The 27,885-nt window shown below is 46.3% G+C and overlaps 1 protein-coding gene across 3 annotated transcripts in view; it reads left to right on the plus strand.

Annotated features, from left to right (window-relative positions):
* The window catches only part of Mip (Myoinhibiting peptide precursor), a 480,517-nt gene that overhangs the window by 396,216 nt on the left and 56,416 nt on the right, over positions 1-27,885 (plus strand). For all 3 annotated transcript variants that reach the window (XM_055074776.2, XM_055074774.2, XM_050185208.3), the window contains exon 3: positions 16,958-17,162. In XM_055074776.2, coding sequence (XP_054930751.2) covers positions 16,959-17,162 — 204 coding nt within the window. In that variant the 5' untranslated portion in view covers position 16,958. The remainder of the gene's footprint in view (positions 1-16,957; positions 17,163-27,885) is intronic.

The following is a 27,885-nucleotide window of genomic DNA, read 5'->3' on the forward strand; positions in this document are numbered from 1 at the left end:
CCGATATCAGGATGGCTGTCGACGGTAGTGCCATTAGCATTCAAGCAAAGTAGCGACAAACTATGTTCCTGGAGTCACGTTATTTATAGTGAAATCTATAAATCTATTTTAAATATCTATAAAATCTATAGTGCTATTTCTGAGACTTGCGTTGCTTCACCTACATCGCACATACATTTTCTCCGGTATCGGTCAACTGGGCTATGGCACTCGCTTGCAATGGTCACCCATAAACACGATGGCATGACGACGACTGTATGACGACGCAGTCACAATGATGGGATGACGATGGTATGGGGACAATGGCTATGTGAAGGATGGCTTGGCGTCAGCTGTTTGATAAAGCTGGACTGACGACGATGGCACGGCCACGACGGCAGCAAGACGACGCTAAGAGAGCGGGTGCATGGGAGCGATGCAGTGACTACACAACCAAGGTTCGGTCTCGATAGCATGATTACGATAAAATAATGAAGGAGGAATTGCGTCGATGAAGCGAGGAAGGCGGTATGATGATGGCGGCACGAGGACAACTGTCTGACGACGATGGCGTGACGACAACGGCATGAGGTACTCCGATGGCGAATGTATAAAAGGGCGACGAGGGAACGCTCATGATGGTATCACGACGGCGTATCATGATGAGACAATGACGTCGATGATGTTCCAATGGTGTTAGCAAATAGCATGCCGACGAGTGTATTTTTACGATAACGTGACGACGGCGGTATCAGGAACATTGTATGACGACGATGGCATGGCGAGGTTTCACGATGCCGGCGTGATGAGAACGAATCGACCACGACGTCCTTACGATGAGGGAATGGCAACTAATGCATGGCGACCTTGTTACGATAAAATGTCACGTGGTGGTGACGTTGAAGAACGCAGTAGCAATACTGTGAAAGGCAAAACTAACTTTTATAGGGCGAACCTGTGCCCACAAAAACAGGCTGCACTTATAGCATACCGATAGCGGTGAACACGGTCGGCGATCGTCGAAAATCTGATCGGCGGATCAAGCGCGTTCGCTTTTATACATCAGTCGTAGAATGTTGGCGAGTAATCGCAGGGACCAGCGTGCCTTCTACTATGAGAGCAGCATTCCGGGCAAGTTGGTAATCCATTACTTACTTAACTCTTTTCATTAATCACCCTACTTATTATCATTTCAATTGGGTGGCCAAACTTGCCACTCATATTGGCATTCACGTGAATACTTAGTGTTTTTCTTCGTGTTTTGTTCTGATGTATACGTGTTCTAAGCTGTAATTGCACAGTGACCTATTTAGTTTTGTATTTCTGTGAATGTTACCCGTAAATGAAAAGGGATTCATAATGTCTGCATTTTGTTTTGTTTTTTTGTTGTTGTTTTTTTTCTGTTCGTGTTTTTCGTAACTTGTATGCCAATACTATATCTGCATTCATGTCAATTTCTTCGCCGCAGTGCGACGTAACTTTGTATAAATAGTCCCATTTATCCACATATTGTTTATATTTTTTATTGTTCATCTTGTACTTGTGCACGCATTGCTACGTGATGCCAAAGAAACCAATAAGGGACACAGACCTAGTCAAGCCGATTTTATGGCTTTTTGTCTGTGCCCCTGCTATCTGTACGTTGTATAGATACAAATAAAGTTCAAAGTTCAAATAAATGATATTGCTCGACAACAAAAAAAAACGACACGGACGTGAGAGAAGACGACACACCAAGCGCAAACTTTCAACTAAGTTTATTGTGCCACTGCGTCGATTTTATACATGGGAGGAAGTGTAGACCACTCATTCCCTTACAAGAAAATGAAGTGCGAATTCATGTAACATAGTTACGAGTCATGTGATGCCGCGTCCAAGAAACTTAATTCTTTTTCTGTGAGAGCCAGAGACGGGAAGCTAACACACTTATCACCCCATTTTGCGATCATCTGCGCATCAGATATTTCATGGATGAGCTGCGTGCTGCTACGGGATGCAATCGTGCATTGATCCTCAGGAGGTTTGCATCCATGATCGCGAAAGTGGATCGCCAAGAAACCACCAGAGCCGTTTTTTACTTTGTTGTGGTGTTCGCGGAGCCGATCATTGAGGCAACGCCCAGTTTGTCCGATATATTTGTTCCAACATGAAAGCGGGAGGTTGTACACCACCCGGTGGACAGACTCGACAAACTTTTTGCGGTGATGCTTTCTGCACTTATTGGAAGGGACGGCATTTGGATCCGTCAGCCTGTAAAGCCTGCCGAGCTTGTTGGGAGCAGAAAAAACAACTCTTACATTCGCCCTTTGGGCCATCTTTTTCAAGTTATGGGATATTCCGTGCATGTAAGGAATGACACTTACTTTAGGGCGTGTGCCGGGAGGGGAATCGGCAACTGACTTATGCGTGCTGCAACACACGAGCGGCTTTTCTGCAACACGAGCTCCTTAACGCTGTCGCGTTAAACTCGGGAAAGTTTGTCAGCGTCCGTAAAAGGGTTTAAGACGCACCACGTGGATCACTTCAGATCGTGCGCGGCGGCGCTGTGAATGCGAAATGCCGTCTGGCGCGACCTCATAGTCCAGCGCGCCAATACGTCGGATGACCTTGTAGGGCCCGAAATAGCGTCGCAATAGATTCTCACTCAGTCCTCGTCGGCGTATCGGGGTCCATACGCAAACACGGTCGCCGGGCTGGTACTCGACGAAGCGTCGTCGGAGGTTGTAGTATCGGCTGTCGGTACCATCCTGCTTCTTGATCCGTAGGCGGGCGAGTTGTCGGGCTTCTTCGGCGCGCTGGAGATAGGTAGCGACGTGAAAATTCTTTTTGTCAGTGACGTGCGTTAGCATAGCGTTGAGCATCGTCGTCGGGTTCCTGCTGTAAACCAGCTTAAACGGCGTGATCTGTGTTGTTTCTTGAGCCGCCGTGTTGTAATCAAATGTTACGTACGGCAGGACGGCATCCAAGGTCCTGCGTTCGACGTCAACGTACATTGTTAGCATGTCGGTGAGGGTCTTGTTCAGGCGCTCCGTGAGACCATTGGTCTGCGGGTGGTAGGCAGTTGTCCTCCTGTGGCTTGTTTGGCTGTATTGCAGAATGGCTTGGGTGAGCTCTGTTGTAAAAGCTGTTCCTCTGTCGGTGATGAGGACTTCTGGAGCACCATGTCGGAGCAGGATGTTCTCGACGGAAAATTTCGCCACTTCGACTGCGCTGCCTTTCGGTAGAGCTTTAGTTTCAGTGAAGCGGGTGAGATAGTCCGTCGCCACGACGATCCACATTTTTCCGGAAGTTGATGTCGGAAACGGTGCCAGCAAGTACATCCCGATCTGCTGAAAAGGTCGGTATGGAGGCTTGATCGGCTGTAGAAATCCTGCTGGCCTTGTCGGTGGTGTCTCGCCTCGCTGACAGTCTCGACATGTCTTGACGTAACGGGCGACATCGGCGGTTAGGCGTGGCCAGTAATACCTTTTTTGTATCCTCCATAGCGTCCGAGCGAAACCGAAGGGCCCAGCGGTCGGATCGTCATGTAGGGCGTACAGTACTTCTGGACGCAGCGCCGACGGAACAACAAGAAGGTAGTTGGCGCGGACTGGTGAGAAGTTCTTCACGAGTACGTTATTTTGAAGCGTGAACGACGACAATCCGCGCCTAAATGCCCTAGGGACAACGTCGGTGTGCCCTTCCAAATAATCGACGAGGCCTTTTAGCTCCGGGTCCGCTCGTTGCTGCTCAGCGAAGTCTTCCGCGTTTATTATTCCAACAAAGGCGTCGTCATCCTCGTCGTCTTGCTGCGGCGGTTCAATGGGGGCGCGTGATAGGCAATCGGCATCTGAGTGTTTTCGTCCGGACTTGTAGGTTACAGTGATGTATTCTTGTAGTCTGAGGCTCCACCGCGCCAGCCGTCCTGAAGGGTCCTTTAAGTTAGCTAGCCAACACAACGCGTGATGGTCGCTGACCACTTTGAATGGCCTCCCATATAGGTAAGGGCGGAATTTTGCTGTAGCCCAAATGATGGCGAGGCATTCCTTTTCAGTGGTAGAATAATTGCCTTCCGCTTTTGACAGCGACCGGCTAGCATAAGATATCACCCGTTTAAGTCCGTCTTTCCTCTGGACTAGGACGGCACTGAGGCCTAGGTTACTGGCGTCACTGTAGATGTCGGTATCGGCGTACTCGTCGAAGTGTGCAAGTACCGGCGGCGACTGCATGCGTCGTTTGAGTTCTTGTAATGCATCGGCCTGTTGCGTTTCCCACTTGAACTCATCATCACATTTGGTTAGATGTGTTAGCGGCTCCACGATGCGTGAAAAGTCCTTGACAAAGCGCCTGTAGTAGGCACACATGCCATGGAGTATACGCACTGCCTTCCTGTCGATGGGCTTCGAGAACTTTGCAATGGCAGCTATCTTCTGTGGGTCGGGGTGGACTCCAGATTTGCTGATGACGTGGCCTAGAAAGAGAAGCTCCTCGTAAGCGAAGCGGCACTTTCCCGGCTTCAGAGTAAGCCCTGATTACCTGATGTCCTCTAGTACTGTTGCAAGCCGCCTAAGGTCATCGTCGAAATTTCCGGCGAGGACGACGACGTCATCCAAGTATACGAGACAGGTCTGCGACTTCAATCCTGCTAAAACCGTGTCCATCACGCGCTGGAACGTTGCAGGCGCCGAGCACAGTCCGAATGGCATAACCTTGAACTCGTAAAGGCCGTCTGGGGTGATGAAGGCGGTCTTTTCGCGATCTCTTTCGTCGACTTCTATTTGCCAATAGCCTGACTTGAGGTCCATCGACGAGAAGTATTTAGCGTTGCAGAGCCGATCCAATGCGTTGTCTATTCCTAGGACTGGGTATACGTCCTTCTCCGTAATCTTGTTCGGACGAGGATAATCGACGCAGAAATGTAGGGTTCCGTCCTTTTTCTTCACCAAGACTAGAGGAGATGCCCACAGGCTTTTTGACGGCTGGATGATGTCTTCCCGTAGCATTTCGTCGACTTGGCGTCTTATAGCCTCACGTTCTCGCGTAGAAACTCGATAAGGGCTCTGGCGGAGTGGTCGAACACACTCTTCGCTATTATGCGATGCTTTGCGACTGGCGTTTGTCGAATCCTTGATGACGTCGAAAAGCAGTCTTTGTATCGTCCAAGTAAACTTCAGTGTTGTTAATGCTTAATCATGGGGAGACATGGATTTATGTCGAAGTCTGGTTCGGGAACTACGGTCGTCGGGGTAGATGCGACAGAATCCGAGAGGACAAGCGCATCGCTGGTTTCCTGAATTTCCTCAATGTATGCGATCGTCGTGCCCTTGTTGATGTGCTTGAACTCCTGGCTGAAGTTTGTCAGCAACACTTTCGTGTTTCCTCAGTGCAGTCGAGCGACCCTCTCGCGATGCAAATTTCACGGTCGATCAGTAGACGTTGGTCGCCTTCGATGACGCCTTCTACGTCAGCGGGTGTTTCGGTGCCGACCGAAATAACAATGCCGGAGCGAGGCGGGCTGCTCACTTGATCTTCGAGCACACTCAAGGCGTGGTGACTACGAGGGCTCTCCGGCGGAATCGCTTGATCTTCCGACAGCGTTATTGACTTGGACTTCAGGTCGATGATTGCGCCGTGTTGGCTCAGGAAGTCCATGCCAGAATGACGTCTCGTGAATACTGTTGGAGGATAACGAAGGTGGCAAGGTAAGTCCGGTCGCGAATGGTAATTCTTGCCGTGCACATTCCAGTCGTCGTTTTGAGGTGTCCTCCAGCGGTCCGAATTTGAGGGCCTTCCCATGTAGTCTTAGCTCTCTTCAACTGGGCGGCGATGTGTGCACTTATGACAGAGTAATCAGCCCCTGTGTCCACTAAGGCGGTAACTGCGTGGCCGTCGAGAAGCACGTCGAGTTCGGTGGTTCTTTGTCTGGCGTTGCAGTTAGGTCTTGGCGTAGGATCACGGCTGCGTCGTGTTGAACTGAAGTTGGAACGTCGCGTCGTCAAGTCGTCTTTCGTCGGTGTAGTCTTGGCTTCCTGACTTCGTTGGGAGGGCGGCGTGTCGTTATTATGGCGTCGAGATGGTCTCTTGGTCGTCTTCGTCGGCGGCGGAGGATCTTCGTCAGTTCGACGAACAGCAACCGCACCTCCATCGGTCCTTGCTTTTAGTTTTCTGGATATGGGCTGACGGACCGGCCCCGGGCTGGGCTAGCGCATGGTCGTCGTTGCGGCGACAGGTAGCAGCCTGGTGGCGGCGAACCAGACGTTTGTCGAGGTCTCCACTGAGTGGTGGCGAGGTAGTCGGCGATATCTCGAGGTCGTTCGCGAATCTGTGGTCGCGGCGCGGTAACGGCGAACCCTCGGAGTCCCATCTCCCGGTATGGGCATCGGCGGTAGATGTGCCTAGCTTCTCCGCAGTGATAGCAAAGCGGACGGCGGTCGGGAGCGCGCCAAATGTCACTCTTTCTTGGAACGGCGCGTGAGGTGACGGCTTGGCGTGTTGGCGGCGGGGGTGGTGGTGGTGGATGACGGAACTGCGTCGTCACTGGGCCCTGCCGTGGGCGCGGAATGGGAACGTGACGGCGGGCTACAGCGGCTTATGTCATCGCTTGCGGCTGAGGCTGCGGTGATTCAGGGCCTATTCCGAGTTGTTGTTGGAGCTCCTCACGTACGGTGTCGGCAATCGAAGCCACTTGAGGCTGTGATGAAGGCAACAGCTTCTGTAGTTCCTCTCGCACGACCGCTCGGATAGTCTCGCGCAGGTCGTCGGTGGCCAGTGACTGAACTCCCGCGTAGTTTGTCGAGTTCGTGCGGCGGTTGAATTGCCGGTTCCGCATTTCCGCTCGATGCTAGTGGCCTCACGAAGAAACTCGTCGGCGGTCTTCGGTGGGCTTCGTACCATTCAGGCGAAAAGTTCCTCCTTTACACCACGCATCAGTAGGCGGACTTTCTTCTCCTCGGCCATTTCCGGGTCGGCGGGGCGGAATAGGCGGCTCATTTCTTCTGTAAAGATCGCGGTGCTTTCATTAGGCAACTGCACCCGGGTTTCTAGTAGTGCTTGGGCTCGTTCTCGGCGTACGACGCTTTTGAAGGTCTGCAGAAAGCCGCTTCGGAATAGGTCCCACGTCGGTAAGATGGCTTTTCGGTTCTCGAACCACGTCCTGGCAGCGTCTTCCAATGCGAAGAAGACATGTCGCAGTTTTTCGTCGCTGTTCCAGCTGTTAAATGCAGTGACCCTCTCATACGTCTCAAGCCAGGTTTCCGGGTTCTCGAATGTTGAACCGCGGAACGTCGCAGGCTCCCTGGGCTGCTGCAGCACGATGGGGGACGCTGGGGCTGTCATTGGGGTTGCCTTGGCCACAATCTCCTTGGTCTTCTCAGGTAGAAGTCCGTGCTCCGGGGTAAGCTGTTGAAGACGGCGGCTTGCTCGATGGTCCGGGACTACGTTGGTGTTCTCTTTGCGGTCCGGGCTTGGATCACGTCTTGTCGGAGGCGTCCGGTACATGAACGAAAGGCACCTCCAGCACATGTCACGTGGTGGTGACCTTGAAGAACACAGTAGCAATACTATAAAAGACAAAACTAACTTTTATTGGGTGAACCTGCGCCTACAAAAACAGGCTACACTTATAGCACAACGGTAGCGGCGAACACGGTCGGCGATCGTCGAAAATCTGATCGGCGGTTCAAGCGTGTCCGCTTTTATACATCCGTCGTCGAATGTTCCAGAGTAATCGCTGGGACCCGCGTGCCTCCTACAAAGTTCTACATTATTCGCGTCGCGCACACATGCGATCACATTATACAAGGTTCCGTCACAGACAGCGGATGGAAGCATAGATAACATTCCAGAAACTTCCGATAGATGCAGGCGCGTCGTGCGCTGTACGATAACATTTGTTAGGCGGTGAAACGTTTCGCACGATAAAGGCAAACAAGTACACGTGTGAATAACGTGATGACGACAGCATAATGAGAATCAGATGGCAAAGCTTGAATGACGACGATGCAATGAGCACATTGGCATCACGACCAAGAACACATACCTAGTGGTCAAAACTATTCGCCAGTTTTGGGCTCCTGAGGGGGCTTGGAATGCTTGACAACAACGGCATGAAGAAAGTTACAAGGCAAAACTGAAATGACGATGACAGAATAACCACGATGGCATCACGACTACAATCATAGTGGTCCAAGGCATTAAGCAACTTGAGCCACAGAGTCGGCCTAGAAGGCGGGATGACGACGGCATGACAGGCATCAGATTACGAAACTGGAATGGCGGCCATGGCACGTCAATGATGGCAGGAAGACGACAGTAAGGCAACGGATGTTTGCAAGCGATTGTTTTGTGACTGCGTAAAGACGACTATAGCTTGAAAATGGCGGCCGAGTATCGCGACTGAATGACGACAGCATAATTAAAAAGAGAATAACGAAGAATGAATGGTTACGATTGGGTTTACATTTCTCATGTGATAAAGATAATAAAATTATACGTGACAACGACGGCTTCACAGCAATAGTGAAACGCTGACTGTGACGACGATTGCATGGCGAATACGTCATGACTACAGTCGAACGACGAATCTGATGACGGTGGAACGACCGCGACGACTTAACGGCAGTGGTATGAAGATTAATGCATAACGACTGGGTAACAGCGACAAGCGTGGCAGTGACGGTATGGCAAGAGTCGGATGAGAAAGCTTGGATGACGATGCAACGACCACGAGTGTCTCACGACCTACGTTTTGGACTACACTATTAGACAACTACTGAGTTGGCATGGAAGGCGTCATGGCCAGAGTCACGTGATGATGCTACTACGAGCACACACGCAGTGGCTTGTGTCATTAGGTCGGATAGATAGATAGATAGATAGATAGATAGATAGATAGATAGATAGATAGATAGATAGATAGATAGATAGATAGATAGATAGATAGATAGATAGATAGATAGATAGATAGATAGATAGATAGATAGATAGATAGATAGATAGATAGATAGATAGATAGATAGATAGATAGATAGATAGATAGATAGATAGATAGATAGATAGGCAAGCTCAAAACGCCTGAAGTAGGCAAATAAGGCTTATCGTATTAAAAATAAGAGACGGACGTCATATTGCACTTCTTGTTCTCGTTATTTCTTAGTAGTGTTGTTTTCATTCGCTTTACTACATCGGGCCTTGGCTTTCTCTATTCTTGTGTGTCTAGTTTCTGTAGTGCTCAGGAGAAATGCAAGCGAAATACCGATCTCATTTTGCCTTCCTGCAAAGCAAAGATGTATCAAGACCTGTATGGTTATTTCAAAGTTTCGACACACGCTTCCTTTTACAGCGAAACCTCTCGATGGTCGGCATTTTCCGTGTCCGCGTCCGTTACAAAACATGTGGGCCAATGCCGGCGGCAGTGCAAGCCAGGAGCAGTGACTCCTGTAAGGCAGATGCTTCAAGCACTCAGAAAAGGAGAGCCCAAGGTGCATACATTCTCTGGAATGACGCATTCACCATGCAGGTCAGCACGTTTCAGTAAAGAAAAAGCACAAAACAAGCATACCAACCGCATAATTGATGAAAGGGCGCTCCGGATAACAATTCCAAGCCCTGCATGTATTTCCCGGCAAATATTACTGCTGCGCCAGCTGCCGCGGCGAGGACAGCTTGCGACGAGGGTAGTGACGTCCCTGCCTTTCGTGTACCAGCCAAGCAACTACTTTCATTGTTGTTGCAGCACCGCCGGCGGCGTGCTGCCAAAATTACAATCACTTCCATTACTCTAACTTATCATTACTAGCATTACTCTAAAGTAAGAAAGCATTGCATCCGCCCTCAGCTCTTGTAGTGGTGGTTTTCAACAGCTTCACTGGACATACACTTTCGCAGGGCCGGGACGGCGAGATAATATTTATGGCCTCATTGGGCCATGGATGCCATTTAATCTGCGTCCACTAATTAACATCGACCGAGGCACTGAACAAAGCAGCGCACTGCTAATTTTTGTAAACATTCCTTGGTCCCATTTCTAATAGGCGAAATGTCCGTATTTTTTTCTTTTATCCAATAGGTGGGGTTCAATAAACGCAGAAAGTAGGCGGCACGAACAGGACCAAAAATGAGTGATCCCTCGTACGCGCTGTCCCTGATCCAATTACTGATCGAGGCCTCTGACCATGCTCTTCTTGGCCGTTTGCGCTGTCGACTGTCGAAAGGTTACGCCTATCCATAATTACCGCGACCGCGCGATGTACATGTGCTATCTACCGCGGCATTAATCCTAAAGCCTCTGAGACTTTGCTCTTGAATACACGGGCATCAGAATTAACCGTGCTCCATCAGACAGTATGCGTGCTTTTATAAGAAAAGCCATCGTCACAGAAAATAACAAGGAAACCGAGGAAGGCATTTATCGTAATAGGAAAGCTGAGAAGACGGCCTGAATCAATGTCGAGACCTGGTAACTCAGCATTGGGGAAGAAAAATGGCTGCAAACAGAGTAAGAGAAAAATGTGCTCATGATCAGCGCGAAAATTGTGGTGAATGAAGTTGAACATGGAAGACCGTTGAAAGTGTCAAATCCAAACCATGCAAGCAGTTGAGTTTTATTTTTATTTTATTTTTACTTTTTTTTGGGGGGGGAGGGGGACAACTTGGCTTTGGTCCAAAGGAAAGGCAACAATGCTAAGTTGGTATTTCACGCATGTGGCGCTTGAAAATAAAGAATGCTGTACGCATGCTTCTTCAGGTTTTCTTGAGTCCTCTTAGCGTTCCCTGTTAATTTACGGCAGCATTGAATGTTCTTCATGAGAACCGAAGGGCTCTTGTCAAAGCAACGCGATAATATTAATACTTCCTCAGAATGCAGTAATATCCTAACCTAACTAGGCTCTATGGGCTCGATGAATGGTTTCAATGCATTTTCACACGGTGAGCACAAGCGCTGCAATTATCTGAAATACTTGTGCCAGTCATCAATAATATGAAGATTGTATAATTGCGGGTTACAAATCCTTTACCCCGCCTACGTATCTAGCTGCAAATCTGCCAGAACATAAGAGTCCTGCTTTTATATTCAATAGTGTGGCTGAAAGAAACGCTGTAGTGCACGAGAAACCTTCAATCCATCACCGCGAGAACGGCTGCCCTCAAGCTCACTTTCCTAGGGACGCTTATTGCCTGATCTACCCGCCGCGGTTGCTTAGTGGCTGTGGTATTGGGCTGCTAAGCACGAGGTCGCGGGATCGAATCCCGGCTATGGCGGCCGTACTTGGACGGGGGCAAGAACACTCGTGTACTTATATTTATGTGCACGTTACGGTATGCCTCACAATCGTATAGAGGTTTGGCCCGTAAAACCCCATAATGTAGTTTTTTTTTCATAGCCTGAGCTGAAAACGATGAACGAACTAGAAGATATTTTGCTTTTTCGTTGTAAGAGGAACAACATGATGGAGACAGCAACGACGTCCACTGAAATGGCGAGTAACCGGTGTAAACACGAGGCAACGTGCCGAAAGCCAACATAAGCTGCAACGCAACTTGTTGGAATCTACGTACAGCTAAGCTTCGTTTAAATACATCGAGATAGCTGAAACGTGTGTCAGTTTCCGCGTTATTAGGCGAGGGCTATTAGGCTAAGGCCCAAGGTGCATTCATCTATGCTGGCTCGGGCGCGACTGTGCCACGCGGCGATAATATCAAAGAACTATACAGAGATAAGACGTTGGATACCGCCATCGGGCGCACGCAAAGCTTCTTTTTTATAAATTTGGTTATTTGGCAAGCAAAGATAGATTCTTTCTGGTGGGCAATATTTACGAGCATAACATCTCCTAAGAAGAAGGAAAAGACCGTGAACATGCAAGCAGCACGACATGAGGCCAACTAAAAACAGTGGTTATATTGGTGCGTGTCTATATAAACAAAGACAGCAGTACCAAAGTGATTGCATTACAGTAAAAAAAAGCTAGAACAATCGGGGAAAACCTGCCCTAAACAAGGTAATCAGCCAGTCAATTATTCAATCAATGTTTATTTTTCATCCTGTGGATGTATGTATTGAAGGACTGTGAGCAATCTTTCTTTTTTTATGTGCTTCTTCAAAGCCACGGAATAAATTTCGGTACACTTTTTTTCAGTATAGCCTAAACATTAAGAGAGATACAAATAGTTACAGAGCAACAAGTTCATAACCGCAGCACAACTGCATTATAAGAAAACAACTAGACACAATGGGACTATAATATACTAGATACAAGACTGCCGATCTATCGTGAAACACAAATTACGTATAGGAACATTAAAGAACACAAGAGGTGGAAATTATTCCAGAGTCCCCCACTACAGCGAGCGTCATAATGATACAACGGTTCTGGCACGTAAAGTACCACAAGCTATATTTTAAGTTTTATTCGAAAAAACGAAAATGTTACAAATTTTTAAGCGTAATGCGCCGTAATCTGAAGCACCTTGCCGGAATTTTTCGCATTTATGCATAAGATAATTGATGATGCTCCTGTGAACTATCACATAAGAATTTTGGATGCATAGCTGCACGTTTCTCTAAACCATGTCTTCTTTTCTTTTTGTCATTTCAGTGAAGTCGTTACAAACGTAGTTCAATAAGGCTTCCTGCTAGTCCATTTCCTTCATAATGCTTACAAATAATAAAATACGCAGCGCAGACAAGGACGAGAAGGCGACGAACACGGACAAGTGCAACCTTTCAAAGTTTTTCAAATTTTTCAACGTTCTTTAAGTCTTTCAACGTTGCAACGTAACAAATGTTTTCGTGCTTAGAGAGGAAGTGGCGGTGATATCGATTGGGATAGCGACTCGGTTGTCAAGGTCCCTCTAACAGCCATACTGATTTTCCTCTTGAACGATATCCTGATGCAGTCGACTAAAAAGAGGGTAATTCATGGATCATGCCTTTCCGAGATTTCAATTATCCAAAGGTCGACTGGCCTTTCGTACAATTACGTCAAACCAAGCAGGTGCTAAATACTTCCTTGACGTTTGCTTTAACTTTAACTTAAAGCAGTTCGTGACAAGCCCAAGACGCATAACCCAGGCTTGTCAGAACCTTTTAAATTTATACTAACCACTCATACGAGAAATCTTGTCTACCATTAACTACCTCCGGAAATTGAGTCATCATGAAGTAATTCACGCCGCCTTCACCTTTAGTCGTAACATGCGACTCCACTATATTTTTCGATATGCTGCACTGAATCAAGATCTACATAACATTTATGAAATATTCCAATCAAGTATCAAGTTTTCATTCGCACTCTGGGAAACAACTAGGGACCTATAACCTAAGACTATTCCAATCTGTTTTTGCTCCAATCTCCTGATGTCAAATTTGCGTAATCGCCGACGCAAGCATCGGGCGGTTACCTGCAGCGTTGTCTGACCAGCCCAATCAAACGACGGTCTCCTCGTTTAGAGAAGGTGACTTTCGTTTGCTTTGAAAACGAATAACACTGCGTACATTGAGCGACTTGTCTTATCAACTGGCTGACAAAAGGCAAAAGTGGAGAGGATTTCGGTGGAGCCGACGTTGCGCAGTGAAAATAGATCACTGGATGGAGAGGGTGGTGACGGCATCCATGATTGGTCCGCTTCCCCTTACTTAGCTTGCGGTGGCTGGTCAAAACTCGCGGCGGCGTGCAACGTAAGGGTAAAAATGGAGCTAAAACGGATCCTCAACGCAGAATGTTTGGCCGAGCAATGTCCTGTAAGTGCTGAAAGGGCTCGACAATGCTATCTTGCATGCAAACGTTTTTTATTACGCGGAAATAAATCCGTTCTCCCCGGCAGCTCCGAGTAGCAAGTGCCAGAGCGATCGGCGTGTAGCCATATTGTATTAATCTCGGAACGAGGCAGTCTACGGTTATACTGCAATAAGTTCAGCTTTGATCGGCACATTAATGCATCTTTGATGCGTGCACGTCACTTTCACGAGGCCCGTTTTGGCAGTTTTGTGACGTCGCGTGCACAACAAAATTAATCCGGATTGATTGATTGATTGAAAACATTATTGTTCCACCGAGCTGGGGTGCCCGCCTCTTAACCTACATGTAGGTAGGGGGGGGGGGGGGGGGGGGAGGACGAAGCAGTCCCCGCGCGTTGAGGACGGTGAGTCTTCACGGCCTCAACGGCCAGGCGGATTGCTTGACGCTGGTCGTCTTCAGCCTCGCTCTGGAGCAAGGCCTCCCAGGCTCCTCTACTGTCAATGTTTTCCTTGGCCCCTGGGGAGCCAGCACACTCCCATATTATATGGTCTAGCGTACCTTTTTGCTTACAAATTTTGCAGAGGGCGTCGTTATAGTCCCTCGTCTGTGTTAAGTAGATCCAATGTGGTTATGTATAATTGTTTCCCTGGAGGCGTCGCCAAATGCGAGCGTCCTCCAGAGAGAGAGACCGATGCGGAGGCGGAAAGATTCTTCTTTCGGCTTTGTAGTGATCGACAATTTCCCTGTACGTGATAATGCTATCTTTTATCCCTGGAACTGGCTGCTCTAGAATCCGGAGTCCCTCACTACGGCACGCGTTATAATCACATCACAGTTTTGGCTCAAAAACGTCGGAATTTAATTTGTTTTCAAGTATTACTTTCATGCCAACCGACATCACCAATCGTTTAACAAAACACTTAAAACTGTTGCGAGCAAAAAGAAAACTTCTTTTTTTCGACTCGCAAAAATTAAATCATGTCCCGGCCCCAGGCCTACGAGGCTACGAGGCTGAGCGTGCCTACGTGGATGCTGTGCGCACGCATAAACACTCATTTTATCAGAACAACCCTCATCACGTCATAGCTGTTAACCTACAAAAATTTTGTCGCATCACTAATCCCCCAGACATCTTGTACTACCAGTATTCAAACTGATATTCAAGATGACTGGTCCTTTATCAGACATTGACAGTGTAACGTGTTTGACACGACGTTTTCAGCATAGAATCTGATACGCCCTTTCCAAACATGTCTGCTATTGCCATGTCATAAATAACTGTCATGGTCTTTTCATTAAAAGGCATCAGCAGCGTAATAGAAAATCTCAAAAACTAGTCTGCTGGCCCTGAAAAATCATTTCAGAACTTATAAAAACACCAAAATCATTGCTGCTTTTTTTATTCTTGCTGTTACCGAGTCGTTAAGCATAGGTAACCTACGGATTGAGTGGAAAGTGAGCAATGTCGTGCCTGTCTATAGATCCCGGAATAGAGATTCACCACGAAATGACCGCGCAATTTACATAGCAATAGTCACTTGAAAAATCATGGAACATATCATTTTCTCTCAATTAATGAGCTTTTTCCACTCAAACGGTTTCGTCCATTCATCACAGCACGGTTTCTATAAGGGACTGAATTGTGAAATACAGTACGCCATCTTTCTTCATGATTTACATTCCAACTTCGAACTAACACACAGACTAACGCAATTTTTCTCGATTTCGCAAGATCCTTTCACAAGGTAACTAATCAACGCGTGCTTCTAAAGAATTCTCAATTCAAGATGCATCCTGTGTTAAGATGAATTCTTCAAATATCTAGATATCACTTCTTCTCACGGTATTGACTCGTGTTTACATGTAAATTGCATTATAAAGCTCGCTAACAATAATCTCGGTTTATAAATGTCAGTGACAAAAAGCTCCTCCCCAGGTAACTCTAAAGTTGAATACGTTTCTCCCATCTGGAGCACGCATGAAATTTACCCCACTAGCGCCCTTGAAGCCGTACAGAATCGCACTACTAGGTTCATTCACTGAGCATATTCTTAGCCGCCGTAGTTGATTAGTGGCTATGGTGTTGGGCTGTTAGGCACAAGTTCGCGGGATCGATCCCGGCCACGGCGGCCGCATTTCTGTGGCACGCCGAAATACGAAAAAAACCGTGTACTTAGATTTCTGTGGGCGTTAAAGAACCCCAGAAAGTCCAAATTATTCCTAAAACCCCCACTATGGCGTGCCTCACAATGAAATCGTGGTTTAGGCACGGAAAACATCATAATTCATCAAATTCAGCATATTATTGCGATATGACCCAGTCATTCCTTAAAACAGGCTCCCGTTTGTCAGCTCTTCACCACACGATCATTATCATCACATTAAGTGCCGCGTGCCCCAAGTCTTCTTTTTTTTTTTTTTCGAGCGTACTTGCAGACTGGAACCGCATTCCTTACGATATCGCTGCCATCACCAGTTTATCTATTTCACCCAAGCAGTGTCAGCGATTTCTAGCCTTAACTAATATTGTTTTAACTACAGTTGTAATCCCGCCCGGTATGTAAGATCCATGTCTGGGGTATTTAAGTAAAAAAAAAGAAGAAAAAAGAGAGAAATCCAACTGAACAATTTTATTTTCGCTTGATGCAATCGACTGACAAGCGAAACACAGTGGCATGAGAAAAATCTCCTCTATCGAAGCTTGACCAAACTCATGCAACCCCTTATCTTTCTCCGGTGACTGCTTTTCACGGCCTAACAAATGTTAAACTTAATCGCTCGGCGCGAATTGGCCATGAACAAAACGAGAACATCTCCCGTCTTACCCCTGTTTTGCCTGAATTTCGACCCGAATTGGGTAGCTTTTTCAGGAAGGAACGCGGGCACCACCAAATACGCTGGAACCTTGGATGAGTCGTGTGTGTAAAATAACCGACGCGCATTAACCGCAGGTCATATTTCGCCGATTATACCCACCGCTTTCGTGGTGCTTTAATGTCACTTGCTTTTCAAGGAATAAGTTAAAGAGTTAGTTAAGACACTTGCAGTAGTGCGAATATTTTGTTCTTTCCCCTTCAATATATCATAGCAAAATATGTACAAAGAAAAGGATATAAAGGGCCAAGTAGGATGATCGCTTTAAAATGCTGACCGTCCGCTGATGCTACACTATTCTGTGAACACATTTTGTTGCTTCCTGTCCCACGTTATACCGCTGGCCGCAATGGTCGCTGCCCCACACTGAGCAGTTCCCCTTGCAGGATGGCCACAAGCAGCAGCAGCAGCGTCGCCGGCGTGTGGATGCTGGCGCTGCTGGTGCTCGGCTCGCTGCTGGGCGCCCTGGCCGAGCCGCAGGCTGGCGGTGACTGGAACGCCCTGTCCGGCATGTGGGGCAAGCGTGCCTCGTCCGACTGGAACCGCCTTTCCAGCATGTGGGGCAAGCGGGGCCCCTACGGACCCTACCAGGTACGCCAACTACTGGGCTACACGGGCGCATTTACTTGTCTGTCTTTTGGTGCTGTCTTTCGTGCCGAAATCAGGAGCGCTAGAACGTCAAGCTGTTCCAATTCTTCTAATTTCATTTCTGGCACCCCCTCTTTGCTTGTCTGTCACGTGACATCACAGAAACCGTGATAATTCCCCATCTCATATGACGTGTGCACACCGATCATGTATGATTAGGCGAAACAGCAGAAACAAAATTCTTCAGTGTTCTACCCATTTTTCTCCATGATCCCTACTCAATTGGTCAAAATTTTTCGGGCTGGGCCCACATGGCCTCTATCATGCGACGTCACAAAGCCGTGAGAACTCTGTACATCAAAGTGGCATGCACGCGCTTAAGATTCCTTAACATGCTGAACAAACCCAACATTTTCTATTTCTGAATAGCCGGAAATAGCCTCGTTACGAAAGAATGAAAATGCCAGCCTACCAATGGCATTGGCTACGCAGATCGGCCGGGGACAGCGAATTCCTCCGCCTATAATGAACACTCTTTGGCCGCAGTATAACGCTGTCGAGCCCTTTATACGAGAACACTCTGGCAACTCATTTCTGCTGAGGATCTGTTCTACCGGCATCCGGAGGGTTGCGTCGCGACCCGGTGCCAACCAGCTACCCCAAGCTAAGCAATGGGAGGCGGATAGATTGCAGACGCCGCCCTTCTCATCAGGTTATCGACTTTCACTGTTCTAGCCTGGACCCACCGTAACCCTCTCCACTTGGTCACGTTTGTCGCATCTTGTCGGCCTATTTCACCACAAGAAGCTGTCAAGGCAGGCAACGCTATTTTCGTTCAATGCAAACAAAAGTGTCCTAGTATAAATGAGGAGAGCGTTGGATTTGGGTGTGGAAATAATGCTGTAAGTCACTGCCCGGTTCTCCAGTCGGTGGTTATTAAAATTGTTGCCAGGAGATTGAAATAAAGTCGGAAAGGAATATCTTTATGTGGCCCAAGCACCAACTGATGCTCACTCTTACCATTAGCATAAATATTGCTATGTTATTTTTGTAGCGATAGCAATTATATCTACACTCATCGCAAGTTTTCGCTGTCACCATAATGTTGGGCACATATTTATCTATTCTCATGCTAAATGTTTGATGACTTTCGCCACGAGACAGCAGTTTACTGGAGAATACAAATGGGTTGCAGTGGATGCAACAAGCATTACCAAATCCAGACTTGGAGCTTATCATTGTTGAAAAAAAAGTTCACAATCACTGCATTTACAGGTGCTAACATATGAAGCTTAACAAAGAAGCTCAACAACAAAAACCGCACGAAGACCGATGGAACAATAAACGTTAGGCGTGACATTAATAGACAGAAAGAGTCGTGTGGATCGGAGAACAAATGGAGACAGCTGATATTTTAGTTTACATTACGAGAAAAGAATTCAGATGGACAGGCCATACAAGGCGTACGGCAGGTAACCCGTGAATCGTTACAGAATAGCTGCCAAGAGATAGGAAGCACAATCGAGGACGGAAGGAAAGTTACGCGGGGTGATAAAATTAGGAAATTTGCACGCGCATGTGGGAATCAACTGGTGCAACACAGGACATAAAGATGTGATGATGATAATGCTACATGTTTATCTATCAAATGTGCCACCGTGATGGCTTAACGGCCATGATTTTGCGCTGCTAACCATGAGCTCGCGGCATTATCGTATACAATAATATTGAGCAGCGCATTCAGGGAGGACTCAGGACTGCCGCTCTTGATGTCGAAAACCTTGAGGTGGCGCCACCAGAGCATGGGCTGTTCGAACACGCTCGTGGGATAGAAAAAAGGAAACCGACTAGCTGAATCGACGAACGATAGAAAGCATAACGAGAGCGCAAGTAGGCAAAAAAACAACACAGTTGCCGCAGGGTGAAGTAGCAAGAAAATGGGAATATACCGGGAGAACAAAATGTATTGTTCAAATAATGGTTCAAGCAAAGATAAAAGGTGAAAGTGAACCTTGGTTGTCAGAAATTGGTGATAGAAAGAAGGCCGCGCCTAGAATACTTTGCAACTGCATAAAATTATTAGGCAGGAAGTCAACAACAATACAACAACATATCCTAAACGAAGACGGAAATAAACTGGATGGGGATGCGGCATTAAATTCCATCCTAACAATAAGAGCCGAACCTTTCCAAGGCAATGGTGACGTTATATTTGAAGAAAAAAAGGCCATGAAAGAGAACCAGATGGAAAAGGAGCTGGTGCTGACAAATTTCAACTGGAATAAAGCAGAAGAGTAAATTCCGAAGTGCACAGCCACAGGTCCAGACGAGGTTCCCAGCCGTTAGGCTGATTAATGAACTAGAGCCAAGATGTAAGGAAGCTATGTTGAAAGCAGTAGAAAAAAACCTTAAAAGATAGACGAATACCAGACAATTGGCGACGAAGTAGAAACAATATAATTTATAAAGGTAAGGGAGAAAATATAGAATTTGCTCATATAAATTGTTCACCACTACATAGATAATATACAGGTTAGCTATGCAGACGATTGAATTAAAGCTACAAGCATGGGGGGAGAACTATGGCATATTCGGGCAACATCAGAATAGCTTCAGAATCGGTAGGCATCTGGATGATAATTTATTTGTTCTTACTGATTGTATTGAAATAGGAAAAGTAGAAAGCAGACCGTTAAATGTGACTTTTTAGACATTACAGGAGTGTATGACAACGTAGACGGGAACATATCGTAAGATGTTTTATAAGGGGAAGGTTTAGACAACGATTGTACGCAGCTTTTGAGAGATATTTACCTAGAAAATACCGTTTTCGTTGAATGGGAAGGCATGAGGAGCGAGGGGAAAGTTGATATCAACAAGTAACGATGGCAATTGTGCCCTTTATCCTCACTGCCGTTTAAGATGTACATGGTGAGGATGAAACGGGCGCTAGAGGGAAGTAATATCGGATTTAGTTTCATACGAACAGGGTGCTACAGTAGTAGAGCAGCAGCTTCAGTTTCGTTTTATGCGGACGACATCGTGTGGCTAGCTAACAAGGAAAGTGATACGCAACGTCTGGCTGATATCTGCGGGCAGGATGGTGACAATTTAGGTCTGAAATTTAGCGTTAAATAATGAGGTGTTAAGACATTAAATGAAAACGGTGAACAGAGAGTGTCAATACAGGGCCAGGAAATACCTCGCGTACAAGAACATAAATACCTTGGTATATGAATAAACTAAGGCAATAGATATATGGAAACAACGGAAAAACAATAACAGCAAAGGAGAACAGAAATGCACCCATAAAGAAACACAGAGCGCTATGGGCCATATCCAATATGACCTTGTCAGGCCATATTTGTACGGCCGCTCGTTTTCGGTCGTTACAGACCATCATGCCCTCTGCTGGCTGTCTTCCCTCCGGGACCCCGCAGGACGGCTTGGACGCTGGGCTTTACTGCTCCAGGAATTTTCATTTGTTGTCAACTATAAGTCTGCACGTCTGCAAAAGGACGCTGACGGCCTCTCGTGTCACCCCGTGGATCCTTTGGATCCTGTTGCGCATGATCCGGTGACCTGCCTGATGGCTTTGACTGACATGACCAACATGCGCCCTGAACAACAACGCGATACATCCTTACCGTCGTTCCGTCGTTCCGTCGATCCGTCGTTCTCCATCATTGCCGGAGTGCAATCTGGCAGCACCAACGGCACGTGCCGCATGTTCATGCTGCATGACGGCATCCTCTACCGCCGGAATGTCAAACCTGACGGACCGGAGTCGCTCCATCTTTTTCCTCGTCATCTGTGATCCGTCGTTCTTGAAAAACTTCACGATGCACCGACAGCGGGACACCTTGGAGTTTTGCGTACATACGATCGCGTACAACAGCGGTTCTTCTTGCCGGGCCTCTACCGCTCTGTGCGTCGTTATGTTGCAACTTGTGAATTCTGTCAGCGCCGGAAGAAACCTCCCCTGCCAGCTGTTGGACGACTCCATCCAATTGAAGTTCCCTCCGAACCATTCTCTCGCGTAGGCCTTCACCTGCTTGGCCCTTTTCCGACGACACTAGAGGGAATAGTTGGATCACTGTGGCTACTGATTACACGACACGCTACGCGGTAGCAAAGGCGTTGCCGACTAGTTGCGCAATTGACGTCGCCGATTTTGTCCTTCATGACGTTATTCTCAACCATGGTGAGCCTCAACAGTTACTTAGAGAACACGGCCGCTAGTTCTTGTCTCGAGTCGTCAACGACCTCCTCCGCTCTTGTGCCACTGAGCACAAGCTGTCCACCGCCTACCAGCCACAAAGGAACGCTCTTACGGAACGTCTCAACCGAACACTCACAGAGATGCTGTCGATGTACGTTTCCAACGATCACCGCGACTGGGACGCCACGCTTTCCTACGTGACGTTCGCGTATAACTCGTCCCTGCATGACACCGCAGGGTATTCACCCTTTTATCTTTTCTGTGCACGTGACCCCACTTTGCCCTTTGACACCATCCTACCCTCTGTACCCCGCGTTGCCACTGAGTACGCTCGTGAAGTCGTCGATCGCGCTCACATAGCGCGTCAAGCCACCCAATCTCGCTTATTAGCTTTGCAGCATCTGCAAAAAGAGCGTTACGACCGGTGCCATCGTGATGTTCAGTTCGCCCCAGGTGCTTGGGTGCTGCTTTCAATCAATCAATCAATCAATCAATCAATCAACCAATCAATCAAGTTTTATTTTCGCCGCAGACAGTACATTGTTACTGCGAAAATAGGGGGCCAGAGAAAAAGCTGCATCTGTGCAGCTTGACTAAGCTCTAGCCACCCGTACACCAGCAGGGACACGACGATTTGGTATAAGGATTCAGTTATGTAACCATCAGCAAATAAAGAAACGATCAGACGCTTCCATCACAAATGGCAATTGCAAGAACAATTACACAGCATACATATTTCAATGAACAATTAAAAGCATAAACAGTTTTAATACAGTCAAACAAACAGGTCAAATAAGGTTTTGTTAGCAAGGGCCAGAACGTCCGCATTTTTGCGGTCTAGCTCATTTAGTGTAGTTGCTAGAGCGTAGTCAAGTTTTTCTTTCCCATAATGGGTGCGCGAGAAGGGGACGTAGTATGGCGGTTGATATCGTAAAGGGTAGGAAATTGTACTTTTTCTGAGATTTGATAATTCTTCGAATAGTTCCGCCCTACCTAATGTGGATTTGGTCACCATGTCGTCGGGTCGGCCTCTCACAGGAGCTTCTTTCTCGCTACACAGGGCCTTATGAAGTCCTCCGTCAAGTTAACGACCTCAATTACGACATCGTGCCGTTACAATTTGATCCATCCTCAAGTCCGCTGTCTCTTGAGGTCGTGGACGTTTCGCGGCTGAAGCCATACTTCGCTCGCACTCCTTCGCCTACAATGCGCCGAGACGGCTCTTCATCACCCGGGAGTCCTGTTACGGAAGGGTGAAAGAAGAGAGATAAGAAGATCGCGAGACGCTCGCTGCTGCGTCTTGTTGCTAGTCAGCCATTTTAACCCAATTGACTCTGCTTGTAATTGCAGTGTTATACTCCCAACATCCCCGTGACAATATATACGAAGTCTCAGGGGTATGTCAAAAGGTTTATTGGTTTTAAGACTTACACATGTAAAAGGCGGTTGTTTCCTTTAAGTCAAGGGACTCGATGACAACCAAATGTCAGTGGGACGCTTCGCATTGGGCTCTCACGGGAAGACTACAAATGAAGCTATGCAGTGTGATATGAGCTGGACAAGTTTCGAAGTCAAGGAAGGTCACAGTAAAATTGATTATGGAGAGCGTCTGAACAATAACGAAGAAAGTAAATTGGCTGGGAGATGGTTCAGGTATTCGTAGAGGAAAAACATTGATTCACAGCGGAGGAAAAGAACTAGGTAGCTTACCAGCAAGTATGCATCCGGTATGGTGAGCAACAGGGCCACAAAGAACGTCAAGCGGAAAGTCAGAGAGGGTGAGATAATCTCATGCGTGGCGGCAATGGAAAAGAAACCTGCTATAAGTAGCTACGTAAGAGGAAAAAACGAAATCTGGAAATAAATAATATATAACCCAAAGGCAAGCTCAATATTTTGGAAGCAAGGTGAGGGTGCCTTGGAACTCCCACTTAAAAAGCGAGATACAACAAGGAAGAAGCAAGTGCTTGCTCCGGTGAATCAAGAGAAAAGATGGAGCATGTTTTGTTAGAATGTGAAGATATCAGCTCATTGATCAAGTTAGGCACGTCTGTCTTCCTTGAAATTCTTGGGTTCAGCGAGAACAAAGGGGAAGTAAACATGTCCGCAATAAAGATTAGTAAGACGCGATTGAAAGATTGGTGGAAGAAAAATACGCAAATGACAAACAACGGAGACGTACAAATCCAAAGTTCCCAATAAGGGTTCAAAAAGTTTGATGATGGAATTCTTCGCAGTTTTTTTTTTCACTTTCACATAGGTAGAACATTGGGCAATGTAATGACAAGAGCTTGGTGGCGCAATCCACCGCCTTGTTCAAATGAGCACGCTCATGGCATCGATCCATCCATCCATCCATCCATTCATCCATGCATCGATCCATCAAGCCATCCATCCATCCATCCATCCATCCATCCATCCATCCATCCATCCATCCATGCATCCATCCATCCATCCATCCATCCATCCATCCATCCATCCATCCATCCATCCATCCATCCATCCATCCATCCATCCATCCATCCATTCAGTCATTAATCCGTCCATCCGTCCATCGACCCATCCATTCATCTAGTCGCGTCATGCACCTCTATCAATGCCCTATGGCGCTTTCTATACATTGCCCTTAAGAATGTGCTTTTGTTATTGCTAACACGCCAAAGCTTACACATCCCTGCTTCGACGGCATTGTCCAAATCATTAATTCTAATCTTTATCTCTAACCGGTCCTCGCTGAGCCAGAATCCGTTAGAGAAGTTCTTAGAAAGGTATAGAGAACAGCTGAAATGTGCATGAAATTCTTACAATTACGTGTCACACACGAAAAAGTGTATCAATGAAAACCTAATCCTTCGTATGCAGATATCACTCAAACAAAACATTAATGTTATGTAGACTAAGTACTTTATTTCTAAAAGTCATAGGGTTAACGATGTACTGAATAAAGCAGACGTACTTAATTAGAAAATGATCATTTGCTTAATTACAATATTATTAAAGTAGTATGAGAAATGCAAACCAGCAGTACAATTATATTGTACTAGTTACCTGGTAATTTATTTAATAGCTATACGTTTGAATTACTTGAGTCATTTCAAAGTTGGACAATTAAATATAGTTCATTGATTAAGTAAACAATTAGACCCATTCAGCTCTTTATACTGCGGTGACAAGCGCTGTGTATAAGTCAAGCTGGAATACCTCAGGGAAAATTAAGCCTTTATTTTAAACACTTCCTCGTTTGAACTACACAGACTAAAAAAAAATAGCAAGAACACAAACTTGGGCGTGCGCGCTAGCCACGTACAACTGGCACAACTGACAACAGCAGGAATGAACGATGGTTGTTGGTGGCGGCGCTGCTGTCGGGTGGGTTGGCATTCAACCTTTCCACACTTGCCCCCTCCTCGCGGCAGTGCATGGCGCCTGCCGCCCCTCAGCAAGCGACCCCCCTCGGTACACTTTAGCGGTATCAAATAGCAGCCGCATTTCGATGGTGGCGAAAGAAAAACACCTTGATTCGTGCATTTGGGGCACTTTAAAGATCGTTTGGTGACCAAAATTATTCCGCAGTTACGGCATGCCTCATAATGAAATCGTGGTGTCTGCACGCAGAAGCCCAGAATTCAATTCAATGCGCGGATCATATGCAAGGCACTTGCTATGCTATTCAATCGCCACCGTTGGTCAAACTAGGCCTCGTGTTCCTGAAAAAAATTATGCCTCAGCTTGTTTTTTTTTTTCAATTACCGCGCGCAAGCAAAGTCGTAAAACCTTTTATGCACAGCGCATGCGTTTTACCTTAAATCCTCTTACACTAAGAAAAAGTGCAAAACAATAATAGTGCTTGATCACAATCTAAAAGGGATGTGATTTCATTGGCCGCGCTCTTAGTCGCAGCCAGCGCAGTGGCGCCTGTGCGATGTCCTTACAGGCCCTTCGTGACGTGGTGAAGCTGTCGGCAAATTGGCGCAACGGCGTGTGTCGCGTCCTGCGTGTAGTTGGAACACCATCCGAGGAGTTTGAGTGTAACGCTACAACTTGCTGTCCCTGCCAGTGCTTCAGGACAAACTGGCAAAATTTTGCCAACACTTGTCTGTGTAGGAGCTGAGTCCAAAACTATATAAGCGGTAAATAAAGGGCCACTGCACATGCAAGAAGCGATCACAGCTTTGTCGCACAAGTGTGCATGACAGTGGCTCACTAGAGAGTAGGTCAACTCCTCGCGACAGAGCTTTGTTACTCCACCGCAAGAGAGTGCTAGTACTCTTCCGCAGAGTGCTAATACTCCCCCCACAGGGGTAATAGTACTCCCCCAGACCAAGTGCTTCTACTCCTCCAAACAGAGTATTTCTACTCCTCCAATCCGAGTGTTTCTACTCCCCCAAACAGAGTGCTAGTACTCTTCCCAATAGTGTGAAAGCACTAGGTAGATCCATGGTCACGTTTGAAGGGATTCGCAATATTTACATGTGGGGAATATTTGATACCTTCATAAGCAGCTTCTGCACTTATGCTTGGTGAATGGAATGGAATCTGTAGTCGCCGAGTTACTGAAATTAAGCATTATCTCTCTTAAAAGGACAAAATATTTATTGATCAGTCACAAGACAAACTGAATAATAATTTGAGAAACATACTGACAAACACATAAAATCAGATTACAATGATGCCCATGAACTTTAGAACACATCTTGTAATAAAACATAAGTATATTCTCTAAAGTTTCATCAGTACTGCAGTGTACAAATATCCTTTAATTTCAATTGGCTCCTTCTTTTCAAAAATATACAATGGAATGTTAAGCATAGAACACACATGTGCAAACTCGCAAAGTATTGACACTATGACGAAGAGAAATATGCGCCACATTACTGGCCAGCAAACGCATTTGTGGCACAAAACGCGTGCACTTATATGACAGAGGTTACCAGATGAGCTGCTAAGCATGGGGCTAGTAAACCAGATAAATTGTGCGAGAAACGTTTTTGTGTGCCATATTCTAAGACAGCAGCTCATTTGATAATATCCTGTACAGCGTATGGATGTTCCTGGCTGAGAGTACATTGCATTTAGAAATTGTTGTATATTCTCATGTGAGGCTACAGGTCTAGTTAGCTTTGCTTATACAATGTATTTCGCATAAAGTTATTCATGTGTGGTCTACACCCCATTGTTTCTAAGTGAGTCTTGTCGTAGTTCTGCAGCAATATCCTAAGGACCCGGTCTCAAACCGGTAAAGAGGCGTATTATATTTCCTATTCGGTCGGCCTCCTCACGAAAGTAGTTTCTTGGTGCTGTTGGGATTCATCCGTTACACTTTCTCACAAATAAATAAAATTTACAATATTGCCTAGTGTGTAAAAAATGAATATAGAAGTGCAAGGAGCATTGGCATTAAAATCGTGCGATCAAATTTCTTGTCATATATGGTAGCTTTTCATTCCCATTACGGAATGCTATACTTCTGAGGAGCAGCTTCCATAATTACATGATCAATTATTGTGACTCGTTGAATATTCGATCTAACTCAAGTATAACATGGCTTCAGATATGAACCAAAAATCAGATGTGACGAGTATGATGCATCAAAGGCGACATAAGCATAAGTACAGGCAGGGAAGTGCACGAAAAAGACAAACAAAGAAGCAAAACATGAATTGAGAATGGCACCATCCTGTTTCACATATCCCTTCCATGCACGTGGATTTTGCAAGCGACTATGCATATACTTGCACAATGAACCAGCTACCTGAAACCAAAGCTTGTTTGCTACTGAAGTGGTTAAGATGCGGTAAAGAAAAGTTATCACACTTCACAGTATCTTCGTCCCGAAACAAGTACATATGTGTCTAGGAAGAATAATACATCCCCTCACTGTGCACTCTACCTAAAGTCCTGAAGAATTATATCTGCAGAAGCCATACACCTAAGGTGCTTTTGCTTAATACACATGTTCACATCCGCCTATTGATGAAGAAGTGCTCTACTCAGATGCTCTCAGTTCTTTGCATTAAACGCATCTCTACCTCCACTAGCATACTTGGTTGGCAAGTAGATAAGAGAAACCACAATTTTACATTTTTAAAATAACTTTCAATTCCAAGTGACTGTCCGGCTTCTAAGACGTAAGTTGTGTACCACGGTGTACACAATTAAAGGCCTTAATTGCTCCTTGCTTTTGCTTCGGGAGGCACAAGCAGTTCTAACGAACTGGTTTCGTGAGCATGCACGTGAACGATGACTTCTTAAACATGGGATTATCTTCCCGCAATGCTTCCCCTTTCTGGGACTTAAAAGGAAGCCCTAATTTAAAGCTAGGTGCAAGAAATAGATAAAAACGAAGACATGAAAATCTGCCTGCTTCATGTCAGCATTTAAAATACAGACTCACAGTGGTTTGTATGTGCACACTTGCATTCACATGTTTGAATCTAAGCTATTAAAGCGGTTAACTGTATGTAAGCACTTAACCAAGCAGGAGCTCTTGCTTTTTACAATGAA

Source organism: Dermacentor andersoni, chromosome 4 (assembly GCF_023375885.2).
Source record: "Dermacentor andersoni chromosome 4, qqDerAnde1_hic_scaffold, whole genome shotgun sequence".
NCBI classification, from domain to species: Eukaryota; Metazoa; Arthropoda; class Arachnida; order Ixodida; family Ixodidae; genus Dermacentor; species Dermacentor andersoni.